This window comes from Cnephaeus nilssonii, assembly GCF_951640355.1.
Source record: "Cnephaeus nilssonii genome assembly, chromosome: 14".
In the NCBI taxonomy this organism is placed as follows: domain Eukaryota; kingdom Metazoa; phylum Chordata; class Mammalia; order Chiroptera; family Vespertilionidae; genus Cnephaeus; species Cnephaeus nilssonii.
The window spans coordinates 9,424,552-9,442,223 of record NC_137085.1 but is presented as its reverse complement, the minus strand read 5'-3'; the positions used below and the strand labels follow the sequence as shown (position 1 = coordinate 9,442,223).

The 17,672-nt window shown below is 51.4% G+C and overlaps 1 protein-coding gene and 1 pseudogene across 4 annotated transcripts in view; one reads left to right on the top strand and one right to left on the bottom strand.

Moving 5' to 3' along the window:
- The window catches only part of RGS3 (regulator of G protein signaling 3), a 115,288-nt gene extending 98,801 nt beyond the window's left edge, over nucleotides 1-16,487 (bottom strand). For all 3 annotated transcript variants that reach the window (XM_079791009.1, XM_079791004.1, XM_079791006.1), the window contains exons 1-5: nucleotides 15,923-16,487; nucleotides 7,266-7,316; nucleotides 4,438-4,496; nucleotides 3,317-3,411; nucleotides 2,255-2,323 (exon numbers count right to left, since the gene is read on the bottom strand). In XM_079791009.1, the coding sequence (XP_079647135.1) occupies nucleotides 2,255-2,323; nucleotides 3,317-3,411; nucleotides 4,438-4,496; nucleotides 7,266-7,316; nucleotides 15,923-16,001 (353 nt within the window). In that variant the 5' untranslated portion in view covers nucleotides 16,002-16,487. The remainder of the gene's footprint in view (nucleotides 1-2,254; nucleotides 2,324-3,316; nucleotides 3,412-4,437; nucleotides 4,497-7,265; nucleotides 7,317-15,922) is intronic.
- LOC307111487 (ferritin light chain-like) lies at nucleotides 11,192-12,622 on the top strand (annotated as a pseudogene). Its single transcript has one exon. The product of its transcript is annotated as a ferritin light chain-like (transcript).
- Nucleotides 16,488-17,672: the final 1,185 nt, after the last annotated feature.

Below are 17,672 nucleotides of genomic sequence, written 5' to 3'. Positions count from 1 at the left end.
CTAAGATCTACCAGAATGATAGATCTAGAATGCACATCTGTCATTCCCTTGCTCAACACCCTTCGGTCCATCCCCACTGCCGGATTACCAAACACCAATCTGGCTGCATGAGGCTCTCCCTGAGAGCTTGTGTAAATGCAGAGTCCTAGGCCCTGCCCATGAAGATTCGGTGGCACCTGGGAATCTGGGTTCCTCACAAGCATCCCAGGTGATTCTGATATATATTCAGGATTGAGAACCACGGGCCCTTGGGAGAAAAACCTACAGATTCATCAGATTAGGCTTGCGACTACTTCTTCATCTTACCTCTAGCCGGTCCCTACTTTGTACTTGACCTTCCAGCAAGGCCAATGCGTTTGTAGATCTGTCCACACTCCTGCCCTGCCCCCTCCCCTCTACACTCTACTGGTTCTCTCTTCTGTCCTTTTACTTGAGCATCCAGGAGGCAATATAGCGTTGAGAGTGAGGACTCTGGGGTCTAACTGCCTGGGTTCCCATCCTGGCTCTACTGTTCAATGGCTGTATAACCTTGGGCAAGTTACTTCCTTCTTAGCTTCAGTCTCCTCTTCTGAAAACTTAAGATAAAAATGTACGCCCTTTAGAGTCACTTTATGAATTAAATTAGGTAATACACTACTAACGCCTGTCTTGTGGTCAACACCCAGTAAATGGTTGCTCCTATTTTTAAGGTGATGTCCTCCTCCTCACCCACACCCCCCAAGTCTCTATCAGTGATCCTCTCGAGAGCAGGACGGTCTCTGATCGACCCCATGTGTCCCCAGAACCTATGACAATGTTGCCACATTGGTACCCAGGAAATGGCGGCTCAATGAAGGAGGCCTACAGCACCATGAGCTCCATTCCATGATTTTAAAAAAATAGATTCTCTATTAAAAGACAAATCCTTCCTTATGAAGGTTGAATAAGGCTCAACTTTAGAAAGCATACTAGCTATAAAATTTAGGGTACTAGCCTAACCGGTTTGGCTCAGTGGATAGAGCGTCCCAGGTTCAATTCTGGTCAAGGGCATGTACCTTGGTTGTGGGCACATCCCCAGTAGGGGGCGTGCAGGAGGCAGCTGATCGATGTTTCTCTCTCATCGATGTTTCTAACTCTCTATCCCTCTCCCTTCCTCTCTGTAAAAAATCAATAAAATGTATATTTTTTTAAAATTTAGGGTACTAAAAAGCATTCAACCCGAAAATATTTTCTGGGCCTAAGAAGGTGAGTTGAGCTCATTTTCATTCACCTAGACCCTTTTTTGTTCACCTTTGGTTCTATGATTGCTTGACAAATGTTACTGGTCACAGGGTCGCCCAGATTTCTTAGGCTGCACCAGGTGAATGAGCCCCTGCCGCTCCCAGTCGGCCATGACCATCAGTCAAGTGCTCTCATCCCCTTTCCTTCGCAGCGATCCTCACCCTCCCGTGCCCAGAACTCCTCCCCTGCTCTATACCATGCATTAGAAAGCATGATGCCTTCAAGGGAATTACACGTCACTGCACAATTACTAATGACTGTAGCTGGCCTCAAGCATGCTGCAAGAGCCGCCTGTTTGGAGTCTCCTACACAAAACTTCTGCATCTCCTGAACTGGCCTCCCACGGCAGCCTGAGCCCACCACGCATATTCCTGCCTCCTTGCCTTTGCTCATGCTGTGCCCCTGCCTGGAAGACCCTTTCCAACCTTCTCTCCTTGTCTTATTCTTGATCTCTGCCCCAAGTTCAAAATCCCCCTTTCTGCATGAAGGCTTCCTTGACCACCTCAGCCTACAATGAACTCTCTCCCTCTGCCCACATTGACTGTCCTATTACTCATTTCATTCTTTTATTCATTGAACCAATAGTCACTAAACTTCTATATGCCAGGCACTTGGTACAGTGGGTGCGTAAAAGAGAAACGGGCCCATTTTTCATGGAGCTTCTACTCCTGTGGGGCTGAGCATGTGCATGCTGTTACTGTAATTTGTCTCCTGGTGTCCCTTACTGAAAGGAGGTGTCTTGAGAGCAGAATGTAGGCAGTTTGGCAACCCTGGTGGCCAACACAGTGTCTTGCTGATGCCAAGGGCACAGCAAATGCTCTCTGATAACACGATCCTCGGCATCACCTGGAGTGATGGGGACTTGGTGGTACATTTGGCTTTGCTACTGCTGGTCACTCATCCACTCACTGAGCCCCTGTTGTATGCTGGCCACCTGGCTGCCACCCACAGGCCCAGAGCAGGCTCTCCCCTCCAGCTCAGCAGCTCCCCTCACCTGGAGTCACCTGCCCTGTTCCACACCGCGACCAGGAGGCGCTTCTGTTCGTCTTCCTCTTGGACAGGACTGCAAAGCAAACCAGACGGTCAGAGTGTTTGCAGAGCTGAGCTCCAGCCCAGACCCCATGGAGTCCAACCCAGCTGCAAAATCTGGAAATGACTTACACCTCCAACCCTGAGGAGCTGTTTGAAAAACTCAAGCACAAGTAGTGTGAGAAGTGAGTACTGACATACATAGAAGAGTTTGCATCACGTTATTAAGGACAAAAGGGAGGTTCCCACACAATATTATAGAACAATTCAACTTTTATAAACACACACACACACACACAGCCATAAACCCCCTGCCCACAAATTCAAAGATCTGAAAAGAAATAAACCAAGACATATCAGTGAGTAGTAGGGCTGGAGGGATTTTTCTCTTTTCTCCTTTTTGCTTATCTATAATTGCTACTTTTCTATAATAAGCAAAATTACCTTGGGAGGTTTGAAAAAAAAAGCAAAAATATTATTAATCTGCACTAACAGAAAAACCCAAAATGTCCATTACCTTCCCATCGGCCCCCGAGGTCAGGCATCGAGGAAAGAAATACTAACAAACCACACTCCGTGTTCCTGTCTCATCCACACCTCAGCTTTCTCAGGTTGGCACTATTATTGGCCCCATTTTACAAATAAGGAAGCCAGGGCTCGGAGAGGTTAGCAAGTTTTAAAAGGAGGGGGGTAGGCAAAACATTGCTCAGCTTGGAAAATTCCTTCTGCTGCAGGAGAAAGCTTGGCCCGCGGCACAGTGGGAAGTCGCCTTCTCCTCGGGGGCTGCCAGTCTCAGGCTGGGCATTTGAATTATGAGAACCAGCCAAGTGAGACCTTATCACCGAGGACCTCACGGCCGGGCCAGGTGCCAGGGATGCAAGGACACGGTGAATGAGAAAACAAAGACATCCTTTAGAAGTCACTGTTTTTCTGCTGAGATCTAGTTCTAGATTTGGCAGACAGAGCTGTTCCCAGATAAACACTCCTTCCCGCTCCTGTCGGGGGCCCGGCTGCACCAGATTCTTACCAGAAGAAGTGCTCGTGGAAGACGGGGTCTCTGCAGTCTGGAACGGTCTGTGTCTTCTGACAGCACAGCCCGGCGTCTTCGGGGATCAAAGAAATCTTAAATTGGAGGAAAGGAAGCATTAGGTGATTGCTTGTGGCTATACGGTCACCTAAGCCCAGAGGCTGACTCTGCACATCTGCCGTGGAAGGCTTCCCAGGGGTCCTCTCGCCAGCCTCTGAAGGGGACACGGTGGCGTCCTCAGCCAGATGCTGGGAAAGACTGAGGAGCCCCAGGCCAGAGGTGGACTCAGGCACCTCTGATTCCAGGGCCCCATAGTGGGTGGTAGCAAGAAGGCAGCCAGAGGCCCAGCCAGAGATGGGGTACAACTTGACCATCTCTGCTCTTCCTCAAGCAGAGAGGTTGCCCCCAAAGCACAGGCTTCCTCTCTTCTAAGTTCCCAGCAGCTGCTGAGTTCTCCCTTCACAAGAGGCTCCAGGTTTCTCTGCCAAGGCCCCCAATCCATGCTCTCACCCTAATGCGTTCACCCCCTGCCTCAGGCTCCCACCCTGCTCCTGACCGAGTCCTTGCCCACAGGGACCTCTGACCAGCGTGGCATCGAGGCTGCCACCCTCTGGGAGGCATCTGGCCTTTGGCTCTGGCTAGTAGTTCCCCCACCCCATGGGGCCTCTGTCTCGTTGCAAGAGCCCCACTCGGATGGACCTTCCAGCTCTCAGAGACACTCCCTCCACTCCACCACCCAGATCTGGCCATCCTGCCTCCCTCCGATTTGGGGGGAGGAGAGGAGTGAAAATACGGCTTTTCATGAGAGGGCTTGAGATCATCTGTGGATTTCTGCCATCCACGTGCTCACTGTGCTCACCTGTGTGGATGACCAAGATCACCCGGAAGATTCTCACTCTTGCAGGACGCCCTACGGACCAAGCCAGGCTAAGGGGAGGGGTCTATCCTAGCTCAGGGCTTCGCCCCAGAACAAAATAAATGCCTACTGACCAAAGGAGGCGGCAGTCACTGTTACCTCAAATGGCCCCAGGCCCACAGATGCGGGGTCCTAAGACTCAATCCAGTAGCCTGGCCCTTCACCACCCCCAGCCGCATCCAGACCCGCCCCGACCTCCATTTACCTTCACGTAGGGATCACAGATGCCAGGCTCTTTGCTCATCAGACCTTTGCCTTCCATGACTAAACAGAGAATTAAAATGTTGGAGTGGGTGAGTGGGAAAGATTATTACCAGGCCCTTAAGGCATATAACCACCATTGGATATTAACCCCTCTATGGTCTGGTCCACTCCCACCATCTTGCACCCTCAGGCAGCACCCTCAGCGAGGCAGTATAGGGTGCATTCAATCCCCTGATTCTGACAGCTGGAAGGAAACAAAATTTATTGAGTCCAACCCTCATTGAAAGGGGAAGATGAGGCTGTGAGGGGGGCCCAAAGACAGTAAGAAACGTGTTCAAAATCACAGAGCAATGGGGTGACAGATCCATGTTTCTTAATTCCTTAGGCCAGTGGTTCCTTCCACCACACAAGACTGTGTCCTGGGGATGGAGGGGCTACGCTGGAGAACGTACACTGCTCCGTGATCTGGGCTGTGGCTGGCGAACAGTGTAGCACAACAGGCGAAAGTCTGGGCCCAGAGGTAGACAGGCCTGAGGATGAACCCCAGCCCTACCACTTACTACCCATGTCAGCCCACGCAAGTAGCTTCACCTCTCTAGGAATGAATTTGCCTTTTTTTTTTAAAATGGGTTTGTGATCATACTACTCACTTTCAGGGTAGTTGTGCTGATTAAATGAATGGATGTGTCAAAAGTAGTTAATAGAATACCTGGCAAATAAAAAAACTGCTCAACAACTGTTGGTTGAAGAAAAGAATAATCAATAAAGGCAAGGGATATGTGGGGGAGGGGTTCAGGTCTGGTTATGAAAGCAAACATGGCCCGTTGGCCTGAGGTCTGCAGAAATCTGACAGCAGACCTGACAGAAGCTGAGTCTCTTTTCTATTTTCTTGTGTGTTCGGTTTTGATGGAGCCCTGGGCTTTGGCTCAGATGAAGCTCCCGTAGTCTGAGGCCTGAGGCCTGGGAAACCAACGGAGAGAGGGCAACAGGCTGGACGGGATGAAGGCCTGAGGCTGGGGGGAAGCCAAAGCAAACTGTGCAGGACAAACGAAGCGGTGGAGGCCAACGCGCATTCTGCAAAAACTGTTTGCACAGCTGGAGGCAGGCTCTGGCGGGCAAAGAACCCCCCTCGGCTGGTCCTTGGGAACTTCACCTTGGGCCCCCCAAGGCCAAGACCCCAGGATCCCAGGCGCCTGCTGGTTTATGCTTCCTGGTATCCTAGTTACTGTTCCTGCAATGCATCCTTCCCCTCAAGGGTGTGGTCCCTGAGGCCAGGATCCAGGCTTGATGAGCTCTGGGTGATTCTGGCTCTCGGGGGATGCACTCCCATAGTGGAGGAGAAGAAACACCCGGGGCAGACCGAGGTGACACAGTGTCGTCAGGGCTGTGAGGAGGACACAGGGGAGGAAGCAACAAACAGCCCAGGAGGGGATTCCTCGCTAAGTCTTAATGATGGTGAAGGCAGGCAGAGGTCTTGCAAAATCAGAGGAAGAGGGAGTTCTTTTTCTTTTTCTTTTTTAAAATTTATTTTTTATCAAATTTATTGGGGTGACATTGGTTAATATAGGTTTCAGGGAGACAATTCTATAGAGAGTGGTTTTTCTAAAGGAGTTCAAAAAGAAGGCAGGCTATTCCAGACACAAGGAACAGAGGGTGCAAAGGCGCAGAAGCATTAGAAAGCATGATGCCTTCAAGGGAATTGCACGTCACTGCACAGAAAAGGGGGTGGAGGGTGGCTTTAGCAGCGGGAGCCAGGGAAGCTGGGGAGAGAGGCAGGGCCTGCTGGGCCAGACAGAAGAGTCCAAGTAAAGGGGATAATAACAGAAGCTCGATTACTATTTGTGTGCTGGATGGAAGGATGAACAAAGAGATAAACGGACAGGTAAAGTGTGAAACCCTCTGGGTGGCACGTAAGACCTTCATCACCTGGCCCTGGCTCGCTCACTCCTCTACCCGATCCTGTTCCACGCCCCAGTCGCGTTAGACAGTCCTTCAAATGCATCGCATTCTCACTGATCTCTTTGCACTTGCTGCTCTCCCTGCATCGAATGCCCGGCCGGCCTGCTCCCTTCAGGGTGTTCGAGCTACAAGCCCAGCAATCCCACAAGGCAAGGCCAAGGGTGGGACTGAAGAGGAGGAAGGCCTGGGGTGAATCTGTCTCGTAGTCACCTGCTTCTGCCTGGCTTAGACCTGTTCTTCCTTCAGGATCAAGTGTGGCCATCACCCCCGTGGTCAAGTCTTCCCTGCCATCCTATTAGCACCGCCTACACAGGAATCGGTGCTTCCCTTTGGCGTCCCACCCCTAGCACAGAGCCAGTGCGCAATGGTTATTTTGGGAGTTCATGGTTTTCTATCTGATTTAGCAAACACTGAAAGACAGCTTACATACTGGGCACTGTCCCAAGTGCTTTACTAATATGAACTCCTTCAATCCTCACAGCAGCCGATAAGTAGGTACTATTATTGCTGCCATTTGACACATGAGAAAACTGAGCTTGCTTAAGGTCACTCCGCGGAGAGGGAGGCTGGGGAGGCCCTTGCGTGGCCCTGCTCCCCTGGGGCCAAGGGTGATGGTGAGGTGCCCAGGAGCAGCTCCCGCCTGCCAGGGCGCAAAGCCCACTGTGTGAACTCCATCACATCCGGGGCAGGACCAGGGCCGGGTCTCTGGAACGAGTCCTGAGCGAATACCCACTCTTTTTCAATGGACGCATGGAAGGACACTATACAAAGGTGAGAAAAGATGCCTTGGCCCATAGGAACACCTCCTCCAGGCAGGAGGCCAAGAGGCACAGCCCTTCCCTGGTGGGCCTGGCATGTAACCATACTCACTGTGGAGCAGCAGAACCCGGTCCTGGGCATCAATGGACAGCTTCAGCTGACCTGCGGGCATAACAACAGAAACAACTTCACCTCGTCTCCTTATTGGGTGAGAAGTGGAGTCGCGGTGACGGGAACGGACTTTGGTTCACGTGAAGTGATTCAAAAATCCACACAGTCTCTGGGTTGTCAGGGCACTCAGAAGCCGCCTAGAACAGCCTCTTCACCCACATCAGAGCCCCGCCTGCAATACCTCCAGCCGTGGTTCTCCGGCCTCGACTCCACACCGCTCTAGGGGTAGGGAGCTCATCACTTCATAAGGTAGCCCAAAACAAACCTCAGGTCGCCCTCACAGACACCCAGCGGCCCTCCAGCACGGACAGAGGAGAGAGAGGACCACGCTCTTCTCCCTCAATGACGTGTTGAAAAATCTTCTCTTAGTGCAATAAACCCTCCTGGGAACCTCAAGAAGCTGCTGAACTCAAGCCACCCACTGTGGAGGCGAAGAGGGCAGGTAGGACCTCCCAGCCTGCCGCAACCCTACACGCCGACCCGATAGCCCTGGCATCTGCTCCATCCAGGACAAGCCTGTCTAGTAGTCGCCTGCTTCTGCTTGATCCCTTCCAGCGACGAGGAGCTCGCTTCCTGAAGCGGGAGCCCTGTCGATCTTAAGGTAGCTCTGGTTGTTCAGTGCTCCATCTTTGTTGAGCCAAAAGTGGCTTCTCAGTAACTTTCACTGACGGGACCTCATTCTGCAGTATGGGATCGCTCCTCTAGACCAAAGGCTAAAGTCCTTCCACCGTTCCTCATGGCAGTGTGAGGCATCCCTCATCGTCCCACTGCTCGTCCCTGAACATGCCCCCAGGGGACTGGGATGGTGGCTGGGCTTGTGCTTCATTGCTGGTTGGAGGAAGGCCAGGCGGGGTTTGGAGAAAGGAAGGAAGCTCCGTGTCTCATGACTCTGCAGTCATCCACCAACCACTGTGGCCTGGCAACCACTTGCTCCTCAGTCTTCAGGGTGTTCAAGCTACAAGCCCAGCAATCCCCGCTCCAGCGACTTGGGTCCCTATCTCCACCCATCAGCAATCCCTGCTGCTCGCCTGCCCAGGACACTGATCTCAGAAGCCCAAGAGGCCTGCCCTAGTTCCCGCACCGACTAATCTCCTCTTTCAGAGCCACCGTGTCCACGGCAGTGAGGTGGAGCTAATTAATTACAGGGGTTATCGCACGCTCTGAGCTGTGTGGGGATCAGATAACACTGGAGGGTGAGGAGGTCCTCGGATGAAAGGCGCCACGAGAATCCATGGTATTATTAGCTCAAGGGCTGAGCAATGACCACTTTGGGACTCCCGGACGCTGGGAAACCTCCTACAAAAACTGTGCGCGGTCCGGTGTGGGGTGGGAGAGGGAGGTTGGAAACAGACAAACAAGGCCAAGCAGTCACTGGTTGGATCTCATCAACCCACAGACATCTATGTTTAGCACAAAACATTTTTTCTGAAACTATCACCAGTGCATAGCCAGCTCTGGCCCCAACATGTTTGCCTTTCGAAAGGCATGAGAACCACTGTGCTGATCATTCCTATCACCTACCACCGGCCCTTCCCCAGGAACCAGCATCGAGGAATCTCCCGACACAAGTGGTCACTGATCCCATACAACAGACACCTGCGGGCACCTGCAGAAGCCCTGCGGGAGGGAGGGCAGATCTGAACAGCCCAGTGCCTGCCCTCTGGGAGCTCACAACCTGAGGGCTAGGACAGAGGCCTAGGCAAGGCCAAGGGTGGGACTGAAGAGGAGGCAGGCCTGGGGTGAATCTGACTCAGAAGTCAGGTGAGTCTGCATCTCTCCATGCGGCTCCCCTCAGGGCCTGACCAGCAGGTCTCTTCAGGAAGTCTCTACACCCTGTTACAGCAGAAAAACCGAACCCAACAGAGGAGGCTCCAAGCCCCGGTACAGGGCACACCCTACTTAGCCCATCCCAGCTGCACAGATAAGGGCAAGATGAAGAATGACACGTTTCCCTCCTCCATGCCTGGCCCCTCTGTCCTCCCCGCATCAACCAATTCCATCAAACATCTGAGGCTCCTGCCCTGGCTGGGTTGGCTCAGTTGGTTGGAGCATCGTCCCATACACCAAAAGGTTGCAGGTTCGATTCCTGGACAGAACACATACCTAGGTTGTGTGTTCAATCTCCAGTCAGGGCACGTATAGGAGGCAACCTTTTGATGTTTCTCACATCTATGTTTCTCTCTCTCTCTCTCTCTCTCTCTCTCTCTCTTGCCCCACCCCTTCCTCTCTCTCTAAAAATCAATGAAAATATATCTTCAGGTGAGGAAAAAAAAATCTCTGAGGCTCCTGAAATCGTCTTGCCCAAGCTTCTCATTTGGTAGTCAAAACAGGCATGCCCAGCAAAGGAAGGTGACTTGCCCTGGGCCCAGAGTGACCAGGGTGGGCCAAGCCAGAAGTGAAGGCTAGAACTCTGTGCTAGCTCCAGCACTGTTTCCTGTGGACTGCGCCTGCCTTCTAGAACACTCACAGCCCTCTACGGCGCACCATTGCATCTGCCAATGTAACTCTGGGGTTCAGGAGCAGAGAGAGCCATCAGGCAGGAGACAATGTGCCACAGCTTTGCTCAAGAAGCCAAGAGGAAGCCAAAGAGAGGGCAGGCTCCAAGGAATGTACCCAAGTCTAGAAAAATAAATCACTAGAAGAAAGAGCTTTCAGCTGCTCCAGGTACCAGCTAGTCAAGCCCCTCAAGTTCCCACTTTCTCCCCAGGCTCGGGACTCAAGGAACAGGAGTTGGAGATTAGGGCCTGCCCAGAGGTGGGGTCCTTCTGAGCCCCCACCTTTTGGATTGGAACCATAAAGGCTTGCTCCTTAGGAACAGAATTAGCCGAGATGAGAAACAGTTCCTCAAAGGATTGCAGCTCAGCTTCAAACAGTCTCCATCCCTAACATTCAACTAAGATTATTCCAGATTGCTAGTGACCTCAAGCACCTGAGAGAAGTAAAGAAAGACCTTTTTGAAGGAATATATCATCTCAGGACTGCATTAAGAAGAAAAAGAAAAGCTCTCTATGCCTACCCCCTGTAATAGACACAGCACACCGAAACCCAGAGGAACAGAAAGGCTGGAAGAAACAGGATGGAAAACGATCTGTCAAGCAGTTATGAACCAAAAGAAGGCTGGGTGGCTCTGTTAATGTCAGTAAAAGTAAAATTTATCACCACGAGAAATAAAAGAGATTTCACAACAATAAAAGACTTCATAATAATAAAAGGCTTCATTATAATAAAAGCCTCAATTCACCATAAAGATAATAATTCTAAGTTTGTGTGCTCTTAATATTTCTTCAAAATATATAAAAGAAAAACTGACAGAACTATAATGAGAAATAGACAAATTGACAGTTATAGTAGGAATTTTAACATGTCTCTCTCGGTAACTGATAGAACAAATGGGGGGGGAAAATCAGCAAGGATATAAAATATTTGAACAACATAATTAGCAAACTTGACCTAAAGCTGACATCTACAAAGAACCCTACACCCACCCACCGCAGATCTTTTCAAGTACATACAGAACATTCCTAAAAACTGACCATGTGCTGAGCCATCAAAAGACTGAAAGGTTGCAGGGCATGTTTTCTGAGGAAAATATAAGATAATGAATAAAAAGATTACTAGAAAATCCCCAATCTTTGGAAATTAAGAAATATACTTCTAAATAACCCATGGGTTCAAGAAGAAATGACTATGAAAATTGGAAAATATTTTGAACAGAATAAAAAGAAAAGAAAGCTACATATCGCCCTAACTGGTTTGGCTCAGTGGCTAGAGCATCGGTCTACAGACTGAAGGGTCCCAGGTTCGATTTCGGTCAAGGGCATGTACCTTGGTTGCAGGCACATCCCCAGTGGGAGGTGTGCAGGAGGCAGCTGATCGATGTTTCTCTCTCATCGATGTTTCTAACTCTCTATCCCTCTCCCTTCCTCTCTGTAAAAAATCAATAAAATATATATTTAAAAAAAGAAAGAAAGCTATATCTCATCAAACATGAGGCTTCTGGAAAAGGAACTTGTATCTAGAATATATAAAGAACTCTCAAAACTCAACAATTAGAAGGCAAATAGCCCAATTTTAAAAATGGGCAAAGGATCTAATTAAACTTTTCTCCAAAGAAGACATACAAATAGCCAATAAGTATATGAAAGCTGTTCAATATCACTGATCGTCAGGGAAATGCAAATCAAAACCACAAGGAGATACCACTTTACACCCACAGGATTGCTAGAATCAAAGTCAGTTAATAGCAGGTGTTGGTGAGGTTGGCGAAATCAAAGACCTCAGACACTGCTGATGAGAATGTAAACTGGTGCATCCACTTTGGAAACGAGTTTGGCAGTTCCTCAAACAGTTAAACCTAGAGTTACCATTTGACCCAGCAATTCTACTCCTAGGTATGTACCCAAAAGAACTGAAAACATTTGTCCACACAAAATCGTGTACAGTTATAAAAAGAGCATTATTCATAACAGCCAAAAGACAGAAATAATCCAAATGTCCACCAACTAATGAATGAATAAACAAAATGTGGTCTACCTATACAATGGAATATTATTCAGACATAAAAAAATGAATGTGAGTGCCCTCGGATCTGTCTCTTGCTTTAACAGTGTTTGGACAGAACAGACTCAGGGACGCCCCTTCCAGCTTCCGGCCACTCTCCTGCGCCTCATCCAGTCACCACCTTCAGAACCACCTCTAGGACCAGCCAACACACCAGTTTGTTTGTTTTCGTACCTTAACTCCTTATTGCCGAACAAACATGAGCTCCCCAATTCGTCAGAATTACTCCACCGAGGTGGAGGCTGCGGTCAACCGCCTGGCCAACCTGCATCTGCGGGCCTCCCACACCTCCTCTCTCTGGGCTTCTGTTTTGACCCAGAAGATGTGGCTCTTGAGGGCGTGGGCCACTTCTTCCTCGAGTTGGTGGAGAAGAAGGGCAAGGGGGCTAAGCATCTCTTAAAGTTGCAAAACCAGCGCGGTGGCCGCATTCTCTTCCAGGACGTGCTGAAGCCTCCCCAAGGTGAGTGGGCAAAACTCAGGACGCCATGGAGGCCGCCCTGGCCTTGGAGAGGAGCCCGAACCAGGCCCTTTTAGAGCTGCGGGCCCTGGTTCCACCCCATCCCTGTGACTTCCTGGAGAACCACTTCCGGGGTGAGCAGGTGAAACTCATCAAGAAGATGGGCGCACCTGACTACCATCCGAGGGCTGGCCGGCCCCCAGGCTGGGCTGGGTGAGTATCTCTTCCAAGGCTCACCCTCAAGCACAACTAGGAGCATTTGGAGCCCAGAGGCCTTTGAGAGACCCCTCTGCATCCCCTGGTGTCTGGCTTTTACCTGAGCCTCTTCCCAAAACTACTAGCCATTCTTTAACCACCCTGAAGCCCTCTTCCATGCATGAGATCAAATGACACAATAAAGCTTTTTGCAGCAAAAAGTGCTGACACATGCTATAACATGAGTGGATCTTAAAAATATTATGCTGAGTGAAAGAAGGCAGTCACAAAAAAACTATATACAATTCTATTTATATGAAATGTCTGGAATTGGCTCATTTGTCGAGACAGAAAGTAGATTACTGATTGTTTAGGATTGTCCAAGAGGGGGGAACTGGAAATTAGGGGTAATAAGCTGAAGGGTACAATGTTTCTTTTTGGAGTGATAAAAATGTCCTAAACTTGACTGTGGTAATGGTTACAGAACTCTTTGAATATACCAAAAACCATTTAATTGTACACTTTAAATGAGTTAATTGTATGTAAGTTATATATCAATTAAGTTATAGAGATTTTTAAGAGCATGTTAGCAAATAATATTAATAACATTAAAAGATATAATCCTGGAGGGAAAAAAACTGATGTACACCTAGAATGGCTTCTTCAAATTACATTATTTCTCATAAATAAAAATCCCTCTGGAGTAGATGGGTTCTTCCCCCACCCGAAGCCAGGTCACCTCCTGAGAAGGCCGTGAAGGGCCAATTAACGTTACCTGCACATGACCTTATTCGGGGACAAGGGTTTATACTCATGAGGGTGCACACACAGTATATAAACCACTTATACCACAGCCCTAGCCGGTCAAGGGCACATGCCCAGGTTGCAGGATTGATCCCCAGTAGGGGGTGTGCAGGAGGCAGCCAATCAATGATTTTCTCTCATCATTGATGTTTCTATCTCTCTTTCCCTCTCCCTTCCTCTCTGAAATCAAATATATATATATATATATATATATATATATATATATATATATATATATATATATATATATCACTTATGCCACAAAGGACTCTCCCTGAAAAGAATTCTGGTCAAAACAGTTTGTCTCTATGATTCCAGAGAAGCTGGAAATGTAGTTCCCTTTACATATGTTTGCTCAGGAAACTACCAGCAAGGCGGTACCTTCATCTGGTTCGTTCAGGACAGAGCCAGGCTACCTGCCAGGCTGGATAAAGGCCGGTGAACAGAGGAAAACTTAGCCAAGTTTTCCCGTTAAGGGAGTCCATGTTGGCGACTCAAACTGACCCTGGATCCATAGCTTCCAAACCTGCCTGATCGCCAAAGTACTTCGGTGGCTTTTTTAAATTTTAGATTCTCAGGCTTCACCCCAGACCTAGTGCACCGGGATTTCTGGGAGAAGATCCTAGGAATCTGTGTTATTTGAACAGGCTCCCCAGTTGCTTCTGATAATTGGCCAGGTTAGTACCCACTGATCTGAATCTTCATTCATGAGTACTCAAGCCAAGATCATGAAGAAAGCCAGCCGCCTGGAAAAGGGGTGGCTTTTGTCATGGAAACAGAGTCATTACTTCAGGAAACAGGAGAGAACTTCTCCAGTGTCACTCCGTGTCCTTGGAGAGATTTGAGAGGTGACTGCACACATACATAAGAGCAGGAGGCTCCCCCCCCCCCCCCAGGTTCCTGCCTGCCCCCTGCACACTCAGATCAGTCACTCGTTAGTAGGAACCTTCCCTGGTACCCATCTGACCCAGCCCTGAGGCCATGGCTGGGCAGGGCACCCCTCCCTGCTGGGCTAGACCCTCCCCAACTGCCTAGATCTGCTGGGAGATTCGTTCCATAGAAGCATGGGGACGGATGCCAGTCAATTTTAGTTACAGCATACCAGTAAGAAAAAGAAATGGGTTGCAAAACTGTATTTACAATATGATCTCAATTTTGTTAAAATTAGACACAGCTTCCCCATACACACAGAGAAAGAAGTCAGGAAGGATACAACCCAACACGTTAACAATGGTCTTTTTCTGGGAGGTCAGGTTACAGGTGATTCTTCCCACTCAGTTCTCGATAACGAATACAACTTGCCATGTTAATGCAGAAGAAAACACGTAGTTTTACTTTTTAATCAGGACACAGCTAACGTCACAGGGCCTCACAGCCCTCGGACACTTTCCTGGACCACCAACTCAGATCATCCCGGATGTTCATTAACCACGTCCCAGGGAGGTTATCAGGATTTGCCTCCAAGAGTTGGAAGGACTAAATGAGATCATGCAGGTAAAGGACTTGGTACCAGGCATGACACATGATAAGTGCTCAACAGATGGTGGCTAGTTAGTTAATCTCGTTATCCTCCACCAGCTGCACCACAGGCCATTTCTAGGGGCCAAGACACTGCGTTTCCATCACTTCCTCTGCTCCTGGAGGAAAGGGCAGGTTGAGAAGAGCCACGTGTGCGGCCGGGTAGCCTGAGAGCCGGAGGACTGGCCCCCAGGAGGGCCTGGCTCCTTGGGTGCTCTGTCTTTGAATTCTGAGCCAACTGCCCCTGCCTTCATCCAGAACAGTGTAGAAGGTCTCAGAAGGCCTGTGCTCAGGTACCAGCGCTGTCACTGGCTCACTGGGCGACCTTCCTCTCTCTGGATCTCAAGTCTTCACAGGGGAAACACAGCCCCCTCTCCCCGGGGAGCTGCAGAATCGGAGGAAACCAACGGAGAGCTGGGAAGGGCTGCATTCCAGGACAGGGCTGCGATCTTTCCCACAGCTACCTGGAAGGCCGGGTTTGTCCAGACCGGGGCGCAGCTGCTGCGCAGCAGTTACTGGGGAGACTTGGGAACAGCAGCCATCTGCTCCTTCCTTTCCACCTCCAGCCCCTAGGACGGCCCTGTGCCCCTGCCCAGAGCCTGGTCACGCCTGCGGAGAGAATGCTCGCGCCTCTGCGGTGGGTCAGACATCAGAGCACAGTCACACTGTAGCTTCCCAGGTGAGCCCCCAGGAGCCACGGCCGCTGGGCTGACCCCGCAGAAGACCCTGGAGATGTAGTAGCAAGGCCTTGATTAAACCCTGAGCTGCTTACTCATGGGAACTCGGTGGCGACAACCTGGGTCTCTGAGAGATTAACTGGGGCGTGATTATTCCGGCCAAGTGAGGCAGAACCAAATGCACTTGGCACCGTGGCCAGGCAGCAGGTGGTGCCCAGCGGCTGCCCGGCCTGAGGCTGCGCCTGAGCCCCTCCTAAGGCAACCACAGGAGGAAGGGGCCGGAGAAGGTGCCCCCAATGGAAGGATCGCCTGCTCCCAGCCTGGCCTTTCACCACGAGCGCCCGGTGCAGCAGCCCCGGCAGCCGGCCGGCCGGGCGGGCACTTACCAAAGGTGGAGAGGTAGAAAGACAAGCCCGGCTGCGCGCGCCGGCTCCCCAGGGAGACGCGGTGCAGGGAGTGCTCCATGGCCGCCGGCTCCAGGCCTGGCGGGACGGCCGGTAACCCGAGGCGTCTGTGTTGCTCCGCGGTCACCGAGGCAGCGGGTTCACCCGCCCCCCCTGCGCAGCCGGTGTCTCCGAGGCGGGAGCCGGAGGCCCTGCTGGGGCTGGACCCAAGCGCGCGTTTGAACTGGCGGGCGCGCCGGGCCCTGATTGGCCCGCGCGGGTTTGAATGGGGAGCTTTCCACCTGACCGAGCAGACGCGGGCCACGGGCTGCGAGGCGCCGGCGCCCCAACTGCACGGGCAGCCACGGCGGTCCTCCCGGAAGCCCGCAGGACAGGCGGCCACGCCAGGGCTCCTGGCTCCAGGACCTCTCCTGGGCTGCCCACTCGGCCACGCTGGGCCTGCTTGTCCAGTCTCCCCGGGCCAGCGATTAGCCAGGTTTGTTCCATGCTTTTGAAGCTCCGACCTGTAATCACCAGAACTGAGCACCCTCCCGGCCCCGGAGGCTTTGGAAAACCACCGGCTTGTAGCGCCATCCCAAACCCGGCCCTCTCCGGCTCCCTCCCGAGCCTCCACTTGAAGGAGAACAGGCTGGCACGGGTCCAGACCAGGGCAGCTTGCTCCAGCCAGCCAGCCGCATGGCCCCCCTCAGCGGCCTGGTGCCCGGGGACAGGAGGTCGGGCTCCCAGAATCTGAGGGGACAGAAGCGCCCAGGACGCAGAGGAGGTAGACGCTTTCCATGCCCAGGGCCTGCGGCGAGGAGGCCGAGCTGGAAGAAAGGTCAGCTTTGTCTGCAAACATCCATGGGGCGACTCCTGGGAGCAGTTTCACACCAAGACATCTGCTCTGCAAATCTCCACGATCGCTGCTGTGGGAGGGAAAGCCGCTAGTCTTGTAAGTCTAAAAATGGGAAGTGTCAGAAGTTGCCAAATGGATATCTGTGGCTCAGGGATGCGCTCAAGACAGGGTTGGGGGATGTAAGAGAGAAAGTAGGGGGGGGAAGTTATATATACTGAGTGCCAGGGGCCAGGGGCTAAGCTGGGCAATTGACACACATCATCTAATTCAATCTTCACAGTAACCCTAAGAAGCATTAGCCCCCGTTTACCAGGGATAAATCTGAACCTCGGGCAGAGGAGTGGATGGCTTGGCAGAGCTGAAATGTAAACCCAGGCCTGTCTGCCCCAAAGACCGTCCTCCTTCTTTTGTTCCTTGGCGTCCATACCTGCCCCGTGGCCAACAGCCAGTGGAGGTAGCAGGCCTGCCTTCCTGATGCAGGTGAGGAAACTAGATGCCCCAGTGCCAGCTGGCCACCAGCAGGGAGCAGACACTGGAGAAGGAACCCCGAAGTCAGCAAACTAGTGGCCAAGTGCCACTGAGTCACACAAAGGGCAGCGGGTTGTTTGAATCCTGGCCCTGAGGGAGGCCGTGCTCTGATCTTTCCCCAAGCCTCCCCTCTGAGCACTGTCCTCAGCAAGGGCAAGCCAGCGCCCCTGGCCCCAACCCAGTGGCAGGTGGACTTACCTGCACCCTGGACTTGATTGTGCCTGATCTTACTCCTGGCTGGGAAGTGTGAGTCCAAGCATCCTTCTGTGCAGGGAGGTATCCTGGCCCTGCCACTCCATCCAGCCAGGGCAAATGCACTTCCTCAGGCTCAAGCCACAGGATGCAGACAGAACACGGAGGCTGGAGGGG